This window comes from Ruditapes philippinarum, unplaced genomic scaffold, assembly GCF_026571515.1.
Source record: "Ruditapes philippinarum isolate M1 unplaced genomic scaffold, ASM2657151v2 ctg9881_1_1_1_1, whole genome shotgun sequence".
NCBI lineage: Eukaryota > Metazoa > Mollusca > Bivalvia > Venerida > Veneridae > Ruditapes > Ruditapes philippinarum.
Genome location: NW_026865035.1, coordinates 15846 through 33378, shown reverse-complemented (window position 1 = coordinate 33378; position 17533 = coordinate 15846). Strand labels below are relative to the sequence as shown.

Below are 17533 nucleotides of genomic sequence, written 5' to 3'. Positions count from 1 at the left end.
TAAATAATTATCATATTTCACTCGTGCTACCGCAACTGAGGAAATTTTTATTTTTATAACACTCCTGTTTCTACAGAAAAAAACTTGAATATCCCTCTATATATTAAACTAGCCTCTTGCAAGCATTATATTATTTTATTCACATTATTTTATTCAACGAGTTCAATAGATTAAGTAATGAACTTACACGAATTTAATATTCTATTTATCTTATACCACAAATAAAGATCGTTCGGAGTGAAAAAGAATCAGTTTTCATTGACGGGCCTATATTAGTAAAACGCTAACGTTTTAGTGCGCGTCATAACTCTATGATTATGTAATGAAAATGACGTCACGTCAAAATATTTGCACATGTTTACCATTAGAAATAATTACATATATCCATATTTGTGTCCTCTCATTTAAGGTAATGTAAATATTCTCGTATAATCATTCAATATAAATAAACGTTACAGAACAAAATGTTAATTTTATCTATATTTTTCGGACTTGAGCAAAGATCCTTGTTCACAAAAAAAGAAGAAAAAAAGATTACAATACATAATCTAAACGCAAATACATGTAAGCAGATCTTACAATCGTCACATCAAAATATATGCTCGGATTCAACTCGTATTTATTCAACTCGTTCGATAAATTCAGTATTGAACTTACACTCAGCAAATATCCTCTATTTATCACATCCTAATGCCGCGATTGCGACAAGTTGTAAATAAACTTTACAAGTGAAATGTAAAGTAGTGTTATTGAAAATTGCTATAGAGTTTAAAAAGATATTATAGGTAAATCAAGGTATTATGTTTCGTTGACTATTGTTTATTTCAGGTTGTCCTTGGGGTGATGAATATACTGACTGTACTCAGAGTCATTGCACCAATGATTTTTCGAAATGTTGCCAAACCTGTGCCGCAACTAATACAGCTTTAACGACAGCCGCTACTTCTACGACATCGACCAGTAAACCTTTACCGACAGCCGCTACTTCTACGACAACGACCAGTAAACCTTTATCGACAGCCGCTACTTCTACGAAAACGACCAGTAAACCTTTATCGACAGCCGCTACTTCTACCAAAGCGACAGACTCTCCTTCAGCAACGGGAACTATTAAAACTACAGCAAAAACTGCTGATACTACTACCACGACCAGTGAGCCTGTCGCAAGAATTTCTACAACAAATACACTCATTATATTGAATTTCATCATTCATCATGTAATTATAGGCTTATTCATTGGTATCTGAACATTATGTATTTAGATCTATAATAAACATCTTTAATGAAAAAGATTTTTTGTTTATATACACATAACATATCATAAACATAATACAACAACTTTATTAACTAGTGAACACCAGATGCAATATTTTAATAGTTTTGAAAATATAATAGCTGGTGTTTACGAATGAAATATATTTAAATCTTATATGTAAAACAAATAAATTTTCTTTTTATTTCATGCTTTTTCAGTGATTTTAAGTATTTTTTACTGATTTTGCCGCGTAACGTCATGCATTCTCCTTTGTGACGTCATCACATCATGACGTCACATCATCAATTTTGAAATATAATAGTTTTGTTAAACTTTCTCTAAATATAATTATTCTAATTATTTTAATTATGCTGTAGGCTTACGTCAAGGGGAGGTAATGTCTCCTCTGCTATTTTCTCTTTTTATGGAAGATTTAGAATTGTTTTTAAAAAACAGTGTCGACTCTGGTCTATTACTGGAGGATATAGTTTTAATTCTTTGTTGTTTGCTGACGACATGGCCATCATAGGCCAGACACCTGAGGAAACTCAAGAACTTTTAGACACTTTAAAAATTTATTGTGATAACTGGGGTCTTAAAGTAAATACAACAAAAACAAAAATAATGGTCTTCCGTAAAAGGGGTGGGCTCTTACCAAAAGAGAATTGGTATTATGATGGTAAAACAATTGAAGTGGTAAATGACTTTAATTACTTGGGAACAGTTTTTAACTACACTGGTAGCTTTTTATTGAATCAGGAACATTTGATAGGTAAGGCGTTAAAGGCTATGAATGTGTTATTATGTAAATGTAATGAATATGATCTAAGTCCAAAGTTATTTTGTCAGTTATTTGATGCTTTTGTTGTTTCTATTTTGAACTATTCATGTGAAGTCTGGGGATATTCTAAGTCGAAACCAATTGAAAGAATTCATTTAAAATTTTGCAAAAGATTATTAAAAGTGAGACAGAATACATGTAATGCATATGTTTATGGCGAATTGGGAAGGTACCCATTGTATGTAAATAGATATATAAGAATAATAAAATACTGGATGAAAATTGTTGAGACTGATAATATCTTATTAAAAACAATGTATAATATAGCATTAAATGACAGCAATAGTGGATGTGTAAACTGGGTCACAAATGTGAAAAAAATTTTGAATGCTTATGGATTTTCATATGTTTTTGATCAAATAAATTACATAGATTAGAATATATTTTTGACAGAGTTTAAAAATCGCATTTTGGATGTTGTTAAACAAGAATGGTTTGCTAACTTAGAAAATAGTTCCCTTTTATATTTTTATAAAAATGTCAAGAGTACATTTGAATATGAGAAATATTTAGATATTTTACCAAAAGGATTTAGATTTTATTTTTGTAAATTACGCATGAGTGGTCTTCCCCTTAGAATTCAAACAGGAAGATTTAATAGAAACCTTATTCCCCGTAATGAACGATATTGTTTATGTTGTAACAATTTAGATATAGAAGATGAGTATCATTTTATATGTATATGCAGCTTTTATTCAGAATTAAGAAAAAAATACATAAAGGATATTTACATCAAAAGACCATCTGTTTGGAAATTTATCAAATTTTTAAATTCTAATGATAAAACTGAGCTCATGCAATTATCACTGTTTATCAAAAACTTGCTTTAAAATATTCAGTATTAACTGTAGAAAAATAACTCTGATATCTGTTCTATCTCCTTTTACATGATAAATTGTTTTGATTTATATGTATTCAAATTACTACCATTACTGTCAAAAATAATTCTGTTCTTATTGTATCTCACGTTGACATATATAATTATTGATATGTCATGATGTATGGTGACATCGACTTTCTTTTTTAAAGAAGCAAAATTTACGCATGACAGCATTTATTTCTGCCTGTTATTCCATTTAGTAATGATTTTTTTTCATCCACATTCAGATATAGTCCGGCTACAATGAAAATTATATTTTATAAATTTCAATAGTGGTTTATCAGAATTTATTACATGCTTTTCGGTGGTTTATAGAAATATATCAGTGATATAAAACTGGTAATTTCACTGTTTGAAACAGTGAAATTACCACTTTGATAATTTCACTGTTTTGAATTTAAGCCCCTTACGTTGTTTCAGTGAAATACCAGCGTGCACAGTACTGGGTACCAACTTAATGACGTGACGTCGTAAATGACGTCACGTTGTATTATTATTTGGGGCGCTTTTCATTCAGTATTAGGTTAAATGTCTTTTTAAAACGTTTTTTTGCATATAATAAAAAGAAAATTTGTTTAGTTAAGTGTAAGATTTAAATATATTTCACCTTGTGAACACCAAAAGTTCATATTTCACTCGTGGCTGCGCCACTCGTGAAATATACCTTTTGGTGCTCACTCGGTGAAATATATTCCGATCTTACACTGAACTAAACAAATATCCTCTATATAATCATCTGATATATTACAATAAAACACTGCATGGAAAGCATAAAATAAACCACTTCATCAGTTTTCAATCTTAATGAAATCAAATCGAGCCTTTAGATAAAAGTCGTTTGCACTGTTGTCATTGATCTGTAGGGTCCATGTGAAAGGCGATGCTAGATTATATATATTATTACATAGCACATTCATAATAACTTTAGCAAATCTGTAAGTCATTTGCTAAAAAAGGAAAATGTAGGTCGTCAACAAGATAGCTTTATTTTGAAAGTGCATGTCATTTCATAATCTCTGGATTAGTGTCATTGGTTTTATACAAAAAAGCTCATGGTTGAAATGAACTTTCATAAATTAAATCTTTACAAAATAAATACAAACATACTTTGAGTTTTCACTTATTTTAAAAGTTATTAGTTATTATTCAAACCATATTTACACCATTTTCAGTTTACCCCTTAAGGGGTATAAAGCTATATTTCATGAAATATATTTATAACACAATCTTATGGTCGATGCTTGAAAGAGATTTTAACATAGGATGTCCCTGTAATTGGATACTCCTGAATACTACACGTAAACAGAATAAAATATTGCAGAACAAACTATGTAATAGCAGTGATTTCATAATACGTCATTTGCTTTTAAAGATATTTACTAATATATCTATTTCATATAAGCATTTCATACAAGCATTTCGGAAGTTTTTTCTTTTTCATTCAAACAACAACTTTTGCAGAAGATCTAAACATAGCTTTATACACTTTAATTATCATTGTGATTTGTGAAACTCTATTTGTTTAAAGTCATAAATGAAAAAAACAGGGTTTTTAAATTGTCAAACGTACTGACAGTAACGTTGTGCTAATAAAATAAAAATAGAATAATAGTTGTAAGAGACTATAGAAAACATATTATTTCTGTTGTAAATTTGCAATAAAAGGTGAAATAAAAGAGCTTCTGAATGAAAATACAATGTGACGCCCTTTGATTTTTTAAACTTCATTCAAACAGAAAGGGAATTCGGTTGATGGACATTTAAAGAAGAATATACATTCCTTATTTGATTATACTAACTGTGAATTGTGCTTCACGAGAACATCAACATCAAGAAAAGCTAAATACCCTTTTGATTAAAGGGTGGGGATGGGGCTTAGATGACGTAGATGGTAGAAAAATCTGGAAACGAAGTGAAAACTCCGGAAGCATTAAATCACAACAAAATTACAAGAGAATTACAGACTCGGTTTGATTGAGTCCTGTACAAGAGGGATAATGAATACGTGCAACATCCCTCACCCCCCTAGCACCGGCTTGAGTGATACTCAGTTCTTAACACTTACTAGTACTGGCATCAATGATCCCGAAGGACCAGAAAAATATAACAACACTGAAGTGAAAAGTACGGGTCAACTTTTTACAGCTGCCCACACAGCACTTGACACCTGCTGTTGTGAAGTATAAAAAAATGGAAACGATATGATCCCTCGGAGCATTAATCACAAACACAATTACAAGAGAATTGCAGACTCGGGTTTGATTGAGTCTGTACATGAGGGATAATGAATACGTGCAACATCCCTCACGACCCCTAGTTCCGGCTTGAGCGGGTACTCAATTCTCAACATTTAATAGTGCTGGCATCAAATGACAATGATCCCGAAGGACCAGAAAATATAACAACACTGAAGTGAAGTATGCCCCGTACTCGGTTTGATTGAGTCTGTACATGTACATTAGGGATAAAAAGTTGCCCCAACTATTTACAGCTGCCACACAGCACTTGACACCTGCTAGTTGTGAAGTATAAAAATCTGGAAAAGAAATGATCCCTCGGGAGCATTAATCACAACAAATTACAAGAGAATTGCAGACTCGGTTTGATTGCGTCTGTACATAAGGGATAATGAATACGTGCAACATCTCTCACTCCCCCTTGCATCTTAATACACTAAACACCTTCCAATCAAACTTGCAACACGCTTGCTTTTTTTGAATTCTGTTTTTCTCTATTGCATGGCTAAATCTAACTTACTCATCGTTTTGATGTGAAAAAAAATTAACTGCGCATCAAAACTCAATCAAACTGGTGTTACTTCGATTCTAACAAGATAAAATAAGTGATCTACTCTATTATTTTTTTTTTTCAAGGGTGCCAATTTTTGCATAATGCTGTTGGATTTCGCACCCTATTGTTGTTAAGATATAGAAATTATTTATCAAAATAAATAATAAGAAAAAAATTATTTTATCAAGTTTTCAAAAATAAAAACTTACGTCGCAGACTAGATTGAATTGTGTTAACATAAGCGTTTAATTCATAATACTCTTGTTTGAAATAACGTTATTCTAGCCCGTTTATGAATGTGTTGTTTACATAGGATGACGTCATTACGATGCTTACGGATTGGCGCCGTTTGTCAAAATATTTATTAATTTTTATGGATCAAATCTGTGGCGTTAGTGTATGTGAGATATTATTTAATGCTTTTCAATGGATTATTGAAATATATCAGTAGATTAAATCCTGATAATCTCACTGTTTCAAACAGTGAAATTATCATTTTGATAATTTCACTGCTACGGAACTACTTTTCCCCCTTCAATGAACCCCATATACATGTACAAAAGTACAACTTGAGTTGTCTCCCTTCTATTTACTCTCTTTATTTACAAATAACAAATTACATGTACATGTACTTCCTCTTTATTCATTTACTTCCTGTCGTCTGCAAAAATGGAAGAACTTGCAAATTTGGATGCTTCTGCCCTGGATGATATTTTTAATAACTTCTATGATAAAGAAGAGTATGGAGATTTTCAGGTTGCAAACAGAAATTTTAGGGAAATTGATCCTGATGACTTCCTGTTAGAAAATGAAAATAAAAATACAAAAAGAAAAACAGAAAGTGACATGAAATTGTTTATGTCATTTTTGATGGCAAAAAATGAAGCCAGGTTGCCAGAGTACCAGACCTGGGGGTGATTACATTGATCAGTAATTGATTGAATTACAATTACTTTCAGATTTTATTGTAATTGATTACAATTGATTACTCAGACTTGCCTCTGTAATCAATTAAATTACAATTACTTTAAGAAAGTAATTGATTGATAATTGATTACATTCAATGTATAACTATAGACAAAAGTTTCTTAATGCTATTTAATATATGCATTATATACACAAAGGATTTCCAGCTCATCAACAGTCATCAATTTAACACACTTTTAGTTACTGTCACATCACTTTATCATATTTTAGCATTGCACTTTAGCATCATAAGTTCATGAAACTGTCTGTCAGTCAGACTGCATCTATCAGGACGGAAAATTTACCCGCAACACTAAACAAACGCTCTACTGGGGCCAATGATGCAGGAATGGTCCTCAGTCTTGGTGTAGGTTTCATAATGAACTCTCTGCAACAGAAATTTTGAAAAGTGTCAATTGTACAGTATACTGTATACAGGTGTTAAAACAGGTGTGAAAACAATAAAATTTTATATGGGAATTCAAAGAGACAATAGGCTTTACAAAGAAATTATCAATTTTTTACAACACTTCAATGGTACAACAGTATCCATTATAATATAGACACATTGTCTATCACCTTACAAAATAACTGTTGCATATATATAAAATATAGTAATATGCATCTGACATAAACTGACTATACAAAGTAACGAAGTTATCTACATTGTTTGAAACTTTTTAAAACATGGTTAAACCAAAATATGTGAAACAAAATTTAACATACCTTTATAATGAAATTTGAATGGACTTAGTGTTTCCATTTATCTTCCTAGGGCACAATTTGCACTGTGCTGTCACATTTCCAGATGTCTCTTTAGGAAATTTAAAGACATCATAAATCCAATGACTTGACATTTTGGTTAGAATACCAGCCAAACAATGTCTATCTTTCAGTTAGAATTTGGTGAATGTATGGATTAAAACTTATTTCTTCATTGTGAGTGATGTCTTAAAACATCTCATGTGATATTTTACTACCTTTATGAACAATCATTGTTTATTATGACAATTTCTATTATTTACTTCAAATATGGATATCAATAGAGAACATTCTCTCTATTTAATAAAAATGCTGCTATTGAGTATCAAAATCAATCAATTTACACTCTACAGTTTGTGATTAAAGATCATTATAAAGGAGTATAAGTTAAACTGTAACATGTGAAATAAATCATTTAAATTTCAATAGTTTCAGATTGTAAAATCTGAAAGTAATCAACATCAATCAAATTGTAATCATAATTACAGACTGAATTTAAGCTGTAATTGATTAATTACAATTAATGTAATCAAGTTTGAGCAAGGTAATCAATTACATGATGATTACAGTGTAATCATGTAATCAATTAAAAAATCGATGATTACGATTGATGATTACCCCAGGTCTGCAGAGTACATACCTCCAGATGAACTAAATCATCTTCTCTGTACATGTATTTTGGGCATAACCAAAAAAGATGGTTCCGAATATGAACCGACAACAATCAGAGGATTTATCAGCTCAATTGATCGTCATTTGAAATCAAAATCAAGCCATTTATCCATTTTTAAAGATGTAGAATTCTCTAAAACAAGAGCTGTATTAACAAAAAAACAACAGCAACTCAAGAGTCTAGGATTGGGCAACAAACCAAAAACTGCAGAAGTGTTGGATGATGCGACCCTGGATAAAATGTATGAAAATGGTACACTTGGTGATGGCAATCCAAGAGCGTTAATACATTCCATGTGGCTTATTTGTACAAGTTATTTTGGCATGCGAACAGGCAAAGAATGCCATGACCTCTGCTGGGGAGACGTACAATTATGTATCGACGAGGTGACGGGGCAAGAATTTTTAATGTATGACAAAGAGAGACAAACAAAAACAAGATCAGGTTGTAACCCTCGAGATACAAGGTATAAAACTATAATACAATTTTTCTTCTAAATGATTAAAAAAAATATCATATTTCTTATTCAACATTATTTCTAAAGTATTTTTAACTTTAATTTCAACAAGAAGACAGCAAGGATAGTTGTATCCAAACTGGGACTCGAACCCAGATCTTTTGCCGATGACAAATGTCCTTTCATTGGACCATTCGGATGTACTACCACTGCCTGTTGTTAAAATTTAAAGAAAAAACACTTATTTTACTTCACAATTTTAAGTTTAAAAAACAGTAATCATTTTTATTTATAATAACGAAACAATATGAATGTGTACTTTATATTTATAAATTGACAATTTGCAGAAAATGTACTCAAAGTCTCAATTTGCAGAAATTGTGCTCAATTTGCAGAAATAATACTCTATCTTATGCAGTGTTTTTTTCTTTATATAACTACTACCCTAAAATGGTACCGTTCCCAATAGAAAAAAGACATTATAATTCCCAATTTCCAATGTTTAAATTTCCAAAATGGCTTTTCAAAATTCCCACAAGGCCAAGTAATTTCTCTGAAATCATTTTAATCCAACATATTCATATAAATCACCACTTCATAGTTCTACCTGGACAGTGGAAGCTGTTAGCTATCTTTATTCATGATGATTAATCTCATTTGTAGCTGAAAAATGGATTAAAAAATATTCCCAATAGAAGTCAAAATAACGCATTTTTTCCCAATCAGTCCGGTACCGGCACCATTCTCAAAGTAGAGAAAAAAAACACTGTCATGATACAGTCAAATTTGTTAGCAATGGCCATCCGAGAGAATGTGACCTTTATGCACAAGTAGCCTTTATTCAATCAAATAGAACCTTTGTAGCTCTATATATTGCCTATAATTATGTATTGGTTAGTGACCTTGACTTATAGTATGGCCAGCCGCCTTAATTTGCAGGTCATTACTATCATAGTTTTGACTGTAATACTTATTTTGTAAAATCTAATAAACTAAGACCACAAAATAAAGTATTTTTGCTCATATCTTTTTCAACAATTTTCATACCTTAGAATCTATGTAATTATTTTTTTATGTTTTCAAGATTTATTTATTTAACAAATTTTATGTTAAAGAACTGTAAAACCAAAGGCATTTGGCAATGATGAAGACACACGAAAATGCCCTATTCACCTCTACAAGATGTACCGAGATAAAAGACCAGAGAGCATGTGTTCGGATGAAAGTCCTTTCTTTCTGACACCAGGCGGAGGCACTCAGAAGAGCTGGTATAGAAAAGCTCCAATGGGGATCAACAAACTATATAACATCATGAATGATATGAAATCAGACGCCAACATTACAAATTCAAGAATTACCCCATATAGGTAGAGATTTTTTAATTTAAATTAATTATATAAAAAAAATATCACAAAACAAATATTACATAAATTACATTTCAGTATTGTGGTTGATGATCAACCACAATACTGAAATGTAATTTATGTAATATTTGTTTTTTTTCGGGATGTTACTGTAAAACTGAAATGATTTCATTTCCCAAATTGATACATTAAATTAATAATTACCATATAAACATAGCTCAGTTGCAGTGAATTTTTAGTGAAATTTTTTGTTTTAAATTTTTAAAATTAAATTTTTCATTCATTATTTTTTGCTATAAATAAAAAGAATGTACTGATTTGTCAATTAAAGGTGAGCCCCAATTTCACAACCACTCTCCAAAGCTGTACTTTAAGTGGAAATTTTTCATTTGAAATTATGTTGTATTTTCATTTGTCATAAATTTAACTAATATAAATAGACGAAATTGTCAATGCTATGTCATGGTTCCAATTTTAATGAAGATGTCACAAAATTGATGCAATGCCAGGGCTCTCCTTTGGTAAAATTTGGGGCCGAATATCGGCCCCATTCCCCCACCCAAAAAGTGCGTTTTTTTCCCCTAAAACCAAAAAAAAATCCCCCTTGAAATTAATATTTAACTGGCATAGAAAACGCCGATTGGCGAATATATATTCCGCAAACGGCAACCAGAAATTAGTATGTATTCCGCGGACGGCAATCGGAAATTAGTATATATAGAGGATATTTGTTTAGTTCAGTGTAAGATCGGAATATATTTCACCGAGTGAGCACCAAAAGGTATATTTCACGAGTGGCGCAACTAAACAAATTTTCTTTTTATTACATGCAAAGAAACGTTTTAAAAAGACAATAAATCTAATAATTAATGAAAAGCGCGCCAAATAATAATGCAACGTGACGTCATTTACGACGTCACGTCATTAAGTTGGTACCCAGTACTGTGCACGCTGCTATTTCACTGAAACAACGTAAGGGGCTTAAATTCAAAACAGTGAAATTATCAAAGTGGTAATTTCACTGTTTAAAACAGTGAAATTACCAGTTTTATATCACTGATATATTTCTATAAACCACCGAAAAGCATGTAATAAATATAAATATGACGTTCTGGACAGTTTGTAGCATTCCAAAATGTCGCATGATTTCAAGTCTTACTGAAAAAAAATTCCCCCTTGAATGAAAAATATTTGAAAATCATGCAAAATCCCCCCCCCCCCCCTGCATGGACCCTGGCCCCAGTCTCAAAATGCTAACGAGAGCCCTGCATGCATGTGTGTAAATGTATGGATTAAACTTATCCTGGATTAAATAATTGTGAAATTGGGGCCCGTTCGTGGAAGTTCTAGTTCAGGGGACCTTGTGAATTACATATAAATCAGGACAATCGTTTTCATTTTTTAGTTAGTCCAACACCCAATATTCAGGTCTAGGAAACCCTTAAATTTACAAATGATTTGTATACCGGTATTTACAAATCATTTGTAAATTGAAAGATTTTTCAATTTACAAATTTAGCATGCAATTTTTCTTAACAAAACCTAAACAGGTAAAGGGCGAAGGGGCTTAACTAGTAGACATCTTGACACACTTTTGCAAAGTTTCAATAAATTTTAATAATTTTGATATAAATTATAGTTTGCTGCTAATCTCGTGTTAAATCTAATAGGGTATGTAAGTCTCGTCATGTGACTTGCGAGATTTCACGATATTTTGCACTTCCGGGTACAAACAAACATCAACAACATTGCTTATCTATATTGGTTAATACTTGTATGCCGATGGGAAAGTAAAACTTACATGGAAAAGCAAATGATATGTGGAAATTGGCAGAGATTTTTGTTTTGTAACGAAATTCAAATGGTTTCATCTTCTGAACAAGTATCAATGAAAGACAACTTCGTATAATCTTCAGGTGGGTGTGTCATTTCAAATTCAGTTTATCCCAATAAATGTTGATTATATTTTCATTTCCATGTAAATCTAATAAATTTGTTTTTTGATACAACATCATTCGCATCTGACACCAGACTGGTGAATTTGATTTTATAATTTTTTTATAGCGCTACCTGATTATCTCTCAGAAGTATATAATGTTTAGAAATTTCGGACAGCGCATATTTCGGATAAACGTTTCAATATGATTATCAGTGTGTTTTAGTTGAATATATTTTCTTCCAACTGAAAATATTATTTATTTATGATTATTATCTTTATAAAGCACAAACAGTCAATCTGTATATAACCAATTTAAATTGTTATAAAATTCAATGAAATATTTTGCTCCTCTATTTAGACTGAGGACAGTGGTGAGATGAAAGACGTGAACTGGTATCCGATGTAAATACACATGCATGCTCTGCTGTAAAATCGTTTTGGTAAGAAATATATACTTAAAGCTACTTAAACTACATTAATGAAAAATAAATATTATTGTATTACATATAATGTTCTCGTTTTTGTAAATAATTACAGTGTAGCTAAATAAAGAAACAGTATGGCATATGTAGTTAATTCATGTTAAATACTGTTTAAAGTATTTTTCTCAAGTGAGTGGGTCATATTTTTTAGTTAAACTAGGACACCAAGAAGTGTTTCTTCCTTTTCAACATTATTTTCTATTCATGACAATATGAAAATGCTTGAAATTTATAGCTGACCAATTATTATTTCTTTCAACTCATGGTAAATTTTCTTTATATACAGGTATGTGATTTCTTGGTTGGATCTTGAGTACAAGTACTTGTCATGGCTCTTGATTTATTTTGGAGTGTTCACCAGCAGATTAGAAGTCAAATAGTGATACCAGGCATAGATGAAAGGAAATGTCCATACACAGTCTTGGAGTACATAGTGGTAGAGACATGGCAGTCCATTACAGATTTTGACTGAATTAAAGCTTCTTAAAGCTCCATGTCTTGTGTAAACTGTCTGACTGAATGTTTGTATTCTAATAAAAACTAAGGTTGAAGACACTTCAAAGATATATGTCAGTGTAAAAATGATAAACAAAATATCTGTCTTTGTTAGAAATAAATAACCTGTCTTGATTAGAAATAATTAACCTGTCATTTGTAACTTTGTATTAACTTAATTATTCAAAGATAATTTATCTTCTGCAAATGGCTGCCCAAAACAGTTTCAACCAGGCATCATGTAGTTTCAAAACAGTTAAGATAAATTTGTTATAAATAGACTTGTAAAGTAACAGGAATGGTAAAAAGATAAATGTTCAGCATTAAAATGTTTCTATCTTGATTGAGTTTCATTTCATATTATCACCATGATCACTGCAATTGTAAAAATAATGTAATCTTTAACCATTATTTAAATATCATAAAAATCATCTCAAAGAAAAACTTGTTTCTGAGGCAAGATGTGTAAAATTCCTTCCAGTTATAGCCTTTCACTGCTCTTAGAAAAGCCATGATTTGCATTGTACATGGCAGGTAGTAATACCAGAGTAAACAATATTAATGCAATTCATCTGTGTTGAGTATTCTGTAGCAAAACACTAGCTTGCTAGCCCTTGTAAGCCCAAGTCTCTCTCTTAATTGGAGAAGACTTGCAATTCTGCATTTCTTGAAGATTTTAGTATCAGAGGGGTAGTTATTACATACCATATACTTCTTTGGGTTTCAAATTACCTGTTTTATAATGTATTGAACCTGTTGACATTTGACCAAAAGTGAATTATCTATACAATACATGAAAAACTTAGGGTTTGCACTTGATACAAAACAATTACATCACTGATACATTAATATACCCATTGGAACTGTTTCAAAATTGTCAATGTTTAAAAAAAAAAAAAAAAAAAAAAAACACCACACAATGCTTTTAACTTCTGTCCATGTACATATGTGTAAATGTAGTCATTGAAGAGCTGTCAAGAATTTTTCATCAATATTATTTAGATATTGTCTGTTTCGATTTAAGGGCAGACAAAATTCAAATGACATGCATAGTATTTAATATAGTCAATGCTTGCATATTCAAGCAATCTAGCCATTGCTGTTAGAGAATTAAAGTACACAGTGACACTTATTTTGCAGATGAACTCTTATGATCAAGCACTACTATAAATACAGTATATGCCAAATAGTAGAAACAAAAACAGTTCATAAGTTTAATAAACTTTTATTTTTACACAATTTATAGTGCACTGCTTAGCATATATATCACACTGATTTTCCAGTGGAAGAAAAACTTCAGGAAAGCACTTGGATTTATTATTAGTTATTTGGACAATGTAACTTTACACTGTGAATGTCTACTGATACAAGAATAAGAATATTTCCTTTTACAAATGTAAAGACTTTGAAAATTAACATGAACAAATTATCATAGAGTTATAAATCATATTCTAATTGAAAAATGTTCAGCTTGATATCAAAGCTTTGAATGCAAATTTGTGAGCTTATCAATGATTACCTCACAATATTAGTAGTAGATGATATATATAATATTTTTGCTAATCTTTACTTCGTAGTCATTTAATGTCCATAATGTCATATGACTATACTGTGATTCCATGAAAAACCTAATTTCTGGTGTGTTATCAGCTTTGGTATAAATAGAGTATCTAGTTTTAATACTTAAAACTGCAATGAAATGTGGACATTTTACTCTGTTTCTATCATTGTGACATTAACATGTTCATAGTGTCAAATACATAAAATCATACTCTTTATACATTAAGATTTTTGTGCTGGATGTCATTCATCTTCTTCAGGAAAGTACATTTGACAACTCTCAGTGGCTTATATTAAACTAATATTTCACTGTAACTGTGTGTTCTCTGATATCATTCTCAAATTAAGGAACTGGAAGATGGTAGTTGCAATAAAGGTCTTCATGGACAAATCCTCCTTCATCTTTTCCCTTTTTACCTGCAGAATGAAAAATCAATAAATATGTTGTTACAAGTGTAAGACACTAGAAATGATAATTTCATTACATTTAATAAGCTGGTCATGATTGACAGAAAAATTTCATATTTGAAGTAAATAAACATTAAAGATAAACAACAACACATAATATATAACAGTCAAAAATATTGATCTTCTTGAATTTGAAACACGACTATTTTTAATGTTTTATTTACTTATCAATTATCATGCAGTGAAATCCAAGTTATTAATATATTTGGATAATTGTTTATCTTTCCAATCTCAACTAAAAATTAATCAATTATTTTACATGTATTTACCTTTGATGTATAGATATTTCAGGATCATAGGCAGTGTAAACAGTTGATTAATGGTCCATATTGAACAACTGTATATTCTATACTTGTCATATACCTCCTTGTCTATACATCTGAAATGGTTTAATCAAATATAATATTTTTAAATCAATCATAATTTGCTAGGTACCATATTAACATGTGTATATAACTGAAAAAGGAACAAGAATAAAATGGAAGGGAAAAAATATCCGAATTACTGTGCAATGTCCGAATTTTGTATAACTTTAATATACACTAGAATTAAAATGTTTCTCCATTGTTTATTTCAACAAGTTAAAATGGTTTGAATTAATTCCTAACATCAGTAGTTTTAAAACAATACTAAAAGCTAAACAACTAGAATTCACTACCTTGACAAAACATCCGAAACAATTGTCACTATCCGAAAATAAACTAGTTTTATTAAACTCTATAAATCCCTCGTTTTCCCGTCAGATAATTGACCTACCTGCATTTTTTGACCCGTGCTATCCATTCCTTCAAATCTGAAGAGGACCGAAACAAATTTAACTTCTATACCCCTCGAGTTCTTCGGGTTACCTATATGCGTAACGGTAAATAAGTCTGCCGATGTACCCGGAAGTGGTAAATCGAAAGTGAAAGTAAACGACACTTACGGGCCCTATTCCGCAGTATCATACGTCATTATTTTCGAAAACAAAATTCTGCAATGACACTTACCATGAATGTAAAAGTGCGCTAATTTTAACACCTATCTATTTTCATTCAAATTTCTCTAAAAATCAAGTGCAGCAAAAATTGATAGTAAACAGGTTTTTGATTATAAACTGTATAAATAAAATTTATAATCAATTTAAAGACAAATCATGACTTTTGATCAACATGTAATAAATTTATGTGAAACAAAACAATAAATTTAGTAGAAAGAATCATTTAACAACAAAATAAAATATTATACCTCATTTGCATGTATACGCCCTTCTATATTGAATATGACGTCATCCAGGCTATATAAGAATTATGGACCGGCCCCGGTCTCTATGCGGTTTATGGACCGGATGACGTCATATTAAATTTAGAAGGGCGTATGCAAATGAGGTATAATATTATTTTATATGTACCACGGAAATACACACATTATACTTTGATTTTTTTTAAAAGCGTAGTCAACATTTTTAAGCGAAACCTTCTGTAACAGTGCAAGCTTGTAAATTAAGGGGTTTCCTAGAGCTAGACATGATATTTATATTGAAAAAGTAAAAAAAAAAAAAAAACAGTTAAAAAATATATACAAGCTCATAAGGGTTCACTAAACTAGAACTTATTCATGCGACCATGTAGTATGTTATGTTAGTTTTCAAAGTGTGTTTTTCTAAATTTGTTTTGTTAAATTACAGTTCAAGGAAGAGACTGATACAAAAACTCCAAGACGAGGGAGTTCCAGCAAATCAAATAGTACAGATAGGCACAAGAATATCAACCCAATCAACAACTACAGCAAAATTAACAATGATCAATCAAAGAACATTTCTGACATTTTATCAAATAAAATCAGTAACACTCACTCAGATCTCCAAGTTCGAAGTTCAACTCCAAAGTCTGCATGAATCCGGGTCAGCTCGGCCCTAAAACATACTCGGCCCCCGAGTCAGCTCGGCCCTATTCCAACTCGGCACGGGTCAACTCGGCCCACTTTTAAAAATGGGTAAAGGCACGGATTTATATTACAGGGATCGGACACTCCCAGTTAACCCTATATAAATGCTTAAATATCTTGTCGTGCACCCGATAAAGGTACATCGATCGATAATTTACCGGCGCGAAGCGTAAATGCTAGGGCCGGGAATTATATTCGAATATTCGAATATTCGAAACACTACCGAATATTCGAACATTGAAAAAAAAAAAAACCTTCTGTAACAGTGCAAGCTTGTAAATTAAGGGGTTTCCTAGAGCTAGACATGATATTTATATTGAAAAAGTAAAAAAAAAAAAAAAAACAGTTAAAAAATATATACAAGCTCATAAGGGTTCACTAAACTAGAACTTATTCATGCGACCATGTAGTATGTTATGTTAGTTTTCAAAGTGTGTTTTTCTAAATTTGTTTTGTTAAATTACAGTTCAAGGAAGAGACTGATACAAAAACTCCAAGACGAGGGAGTTCCAGCAAATCAAATAGTACAGATAGGCACAAGAATATCAACCAATCAACAACTACAGCAAAATTAACAATGATCAATCAAAGAACATTTCTGACATTTTATCAAATAAAATCAGTAAACACTCACTCAGATCTCCAAGTTCGAAGTTCAAACTCCAAAGTCTGCAT

General features: G+C 31.1%; 1 protein-coding gene and 2 long non-coding RNA genes across 3 annotated transcripts; 2 read left to right on the top strand and 1 right to left on the bottom strand.

Moving 5' to 3' along the window:
* Window positions 1–6435: 6435 nt before the first annotated feature.
* Window positions 6436–16923, top strand: LOC132727642 (uncharacterized protein KIAA1958-like). The gene is made up of 4 exons (XM_060713215.1): window positions 6436–6680; window positions 8118–8633; window positions 9740–9991; window positions 16599–16923. Exons 1-4 carry the CDS (start codon window positions 6436–6438, stop codon window positions 16828–16830), a joined length of 1245 nt encoding a protein of 414 aa, XP_060569198.1. The 3' UTR covers window positions 16831–16923.
* LOC132727644 (uncharacterized) lies at window positions 11695–13247 on the top strand. The gene is made up of 3 exons (XR_009625381.1): window positions 11695–11904; window positions 12286–12367; window positions 12696–13247. It is a non-coding gene; the product is annotated as an uncharacterized LOC132727644 (long non-coding RNA).
* Window positions 14114–15870, bottom strand: LOC132727643 (uncharacterized). The gene is made up of 3 exons (XR_009625380.1): window positions 15689–15870; window positions 15202–15311; window positions 14114–14881 (listed from the first exon to the last, which is right to left on the bottom strand). It is a non-coding gene; the product is annotated as an uncharacterized LOC132727643 (long non-coding RNA).
* Window positions 16924–17533: the final 610 nt, after the last annotated feature.

Excerpts from the sequence above, each read along its gene's own strand:
- LOC132727642 (XM_060713215.1), top strand. The coding sequence starts at position 6,436 with ATGGAAGAACTTGCAAATTTGGATGCTTCTGCCCTGGATGATATTTTT. Across the intron at positions 6,681-8,117 it reads CCAGAGTACCAGACCTGGGG|GTCTGCAGAGTACATACCTC; the intron begins GTGATTACATTG and ends TGATTACCCCAG. Across the intron at positions 8,634-9,739 it reads TGTAACCCTCGAGATACAAG|AACTGTAAAACCAAAGGCAT; the intron begins GTATAAAACTAT and ends TTTATGTTAAAG.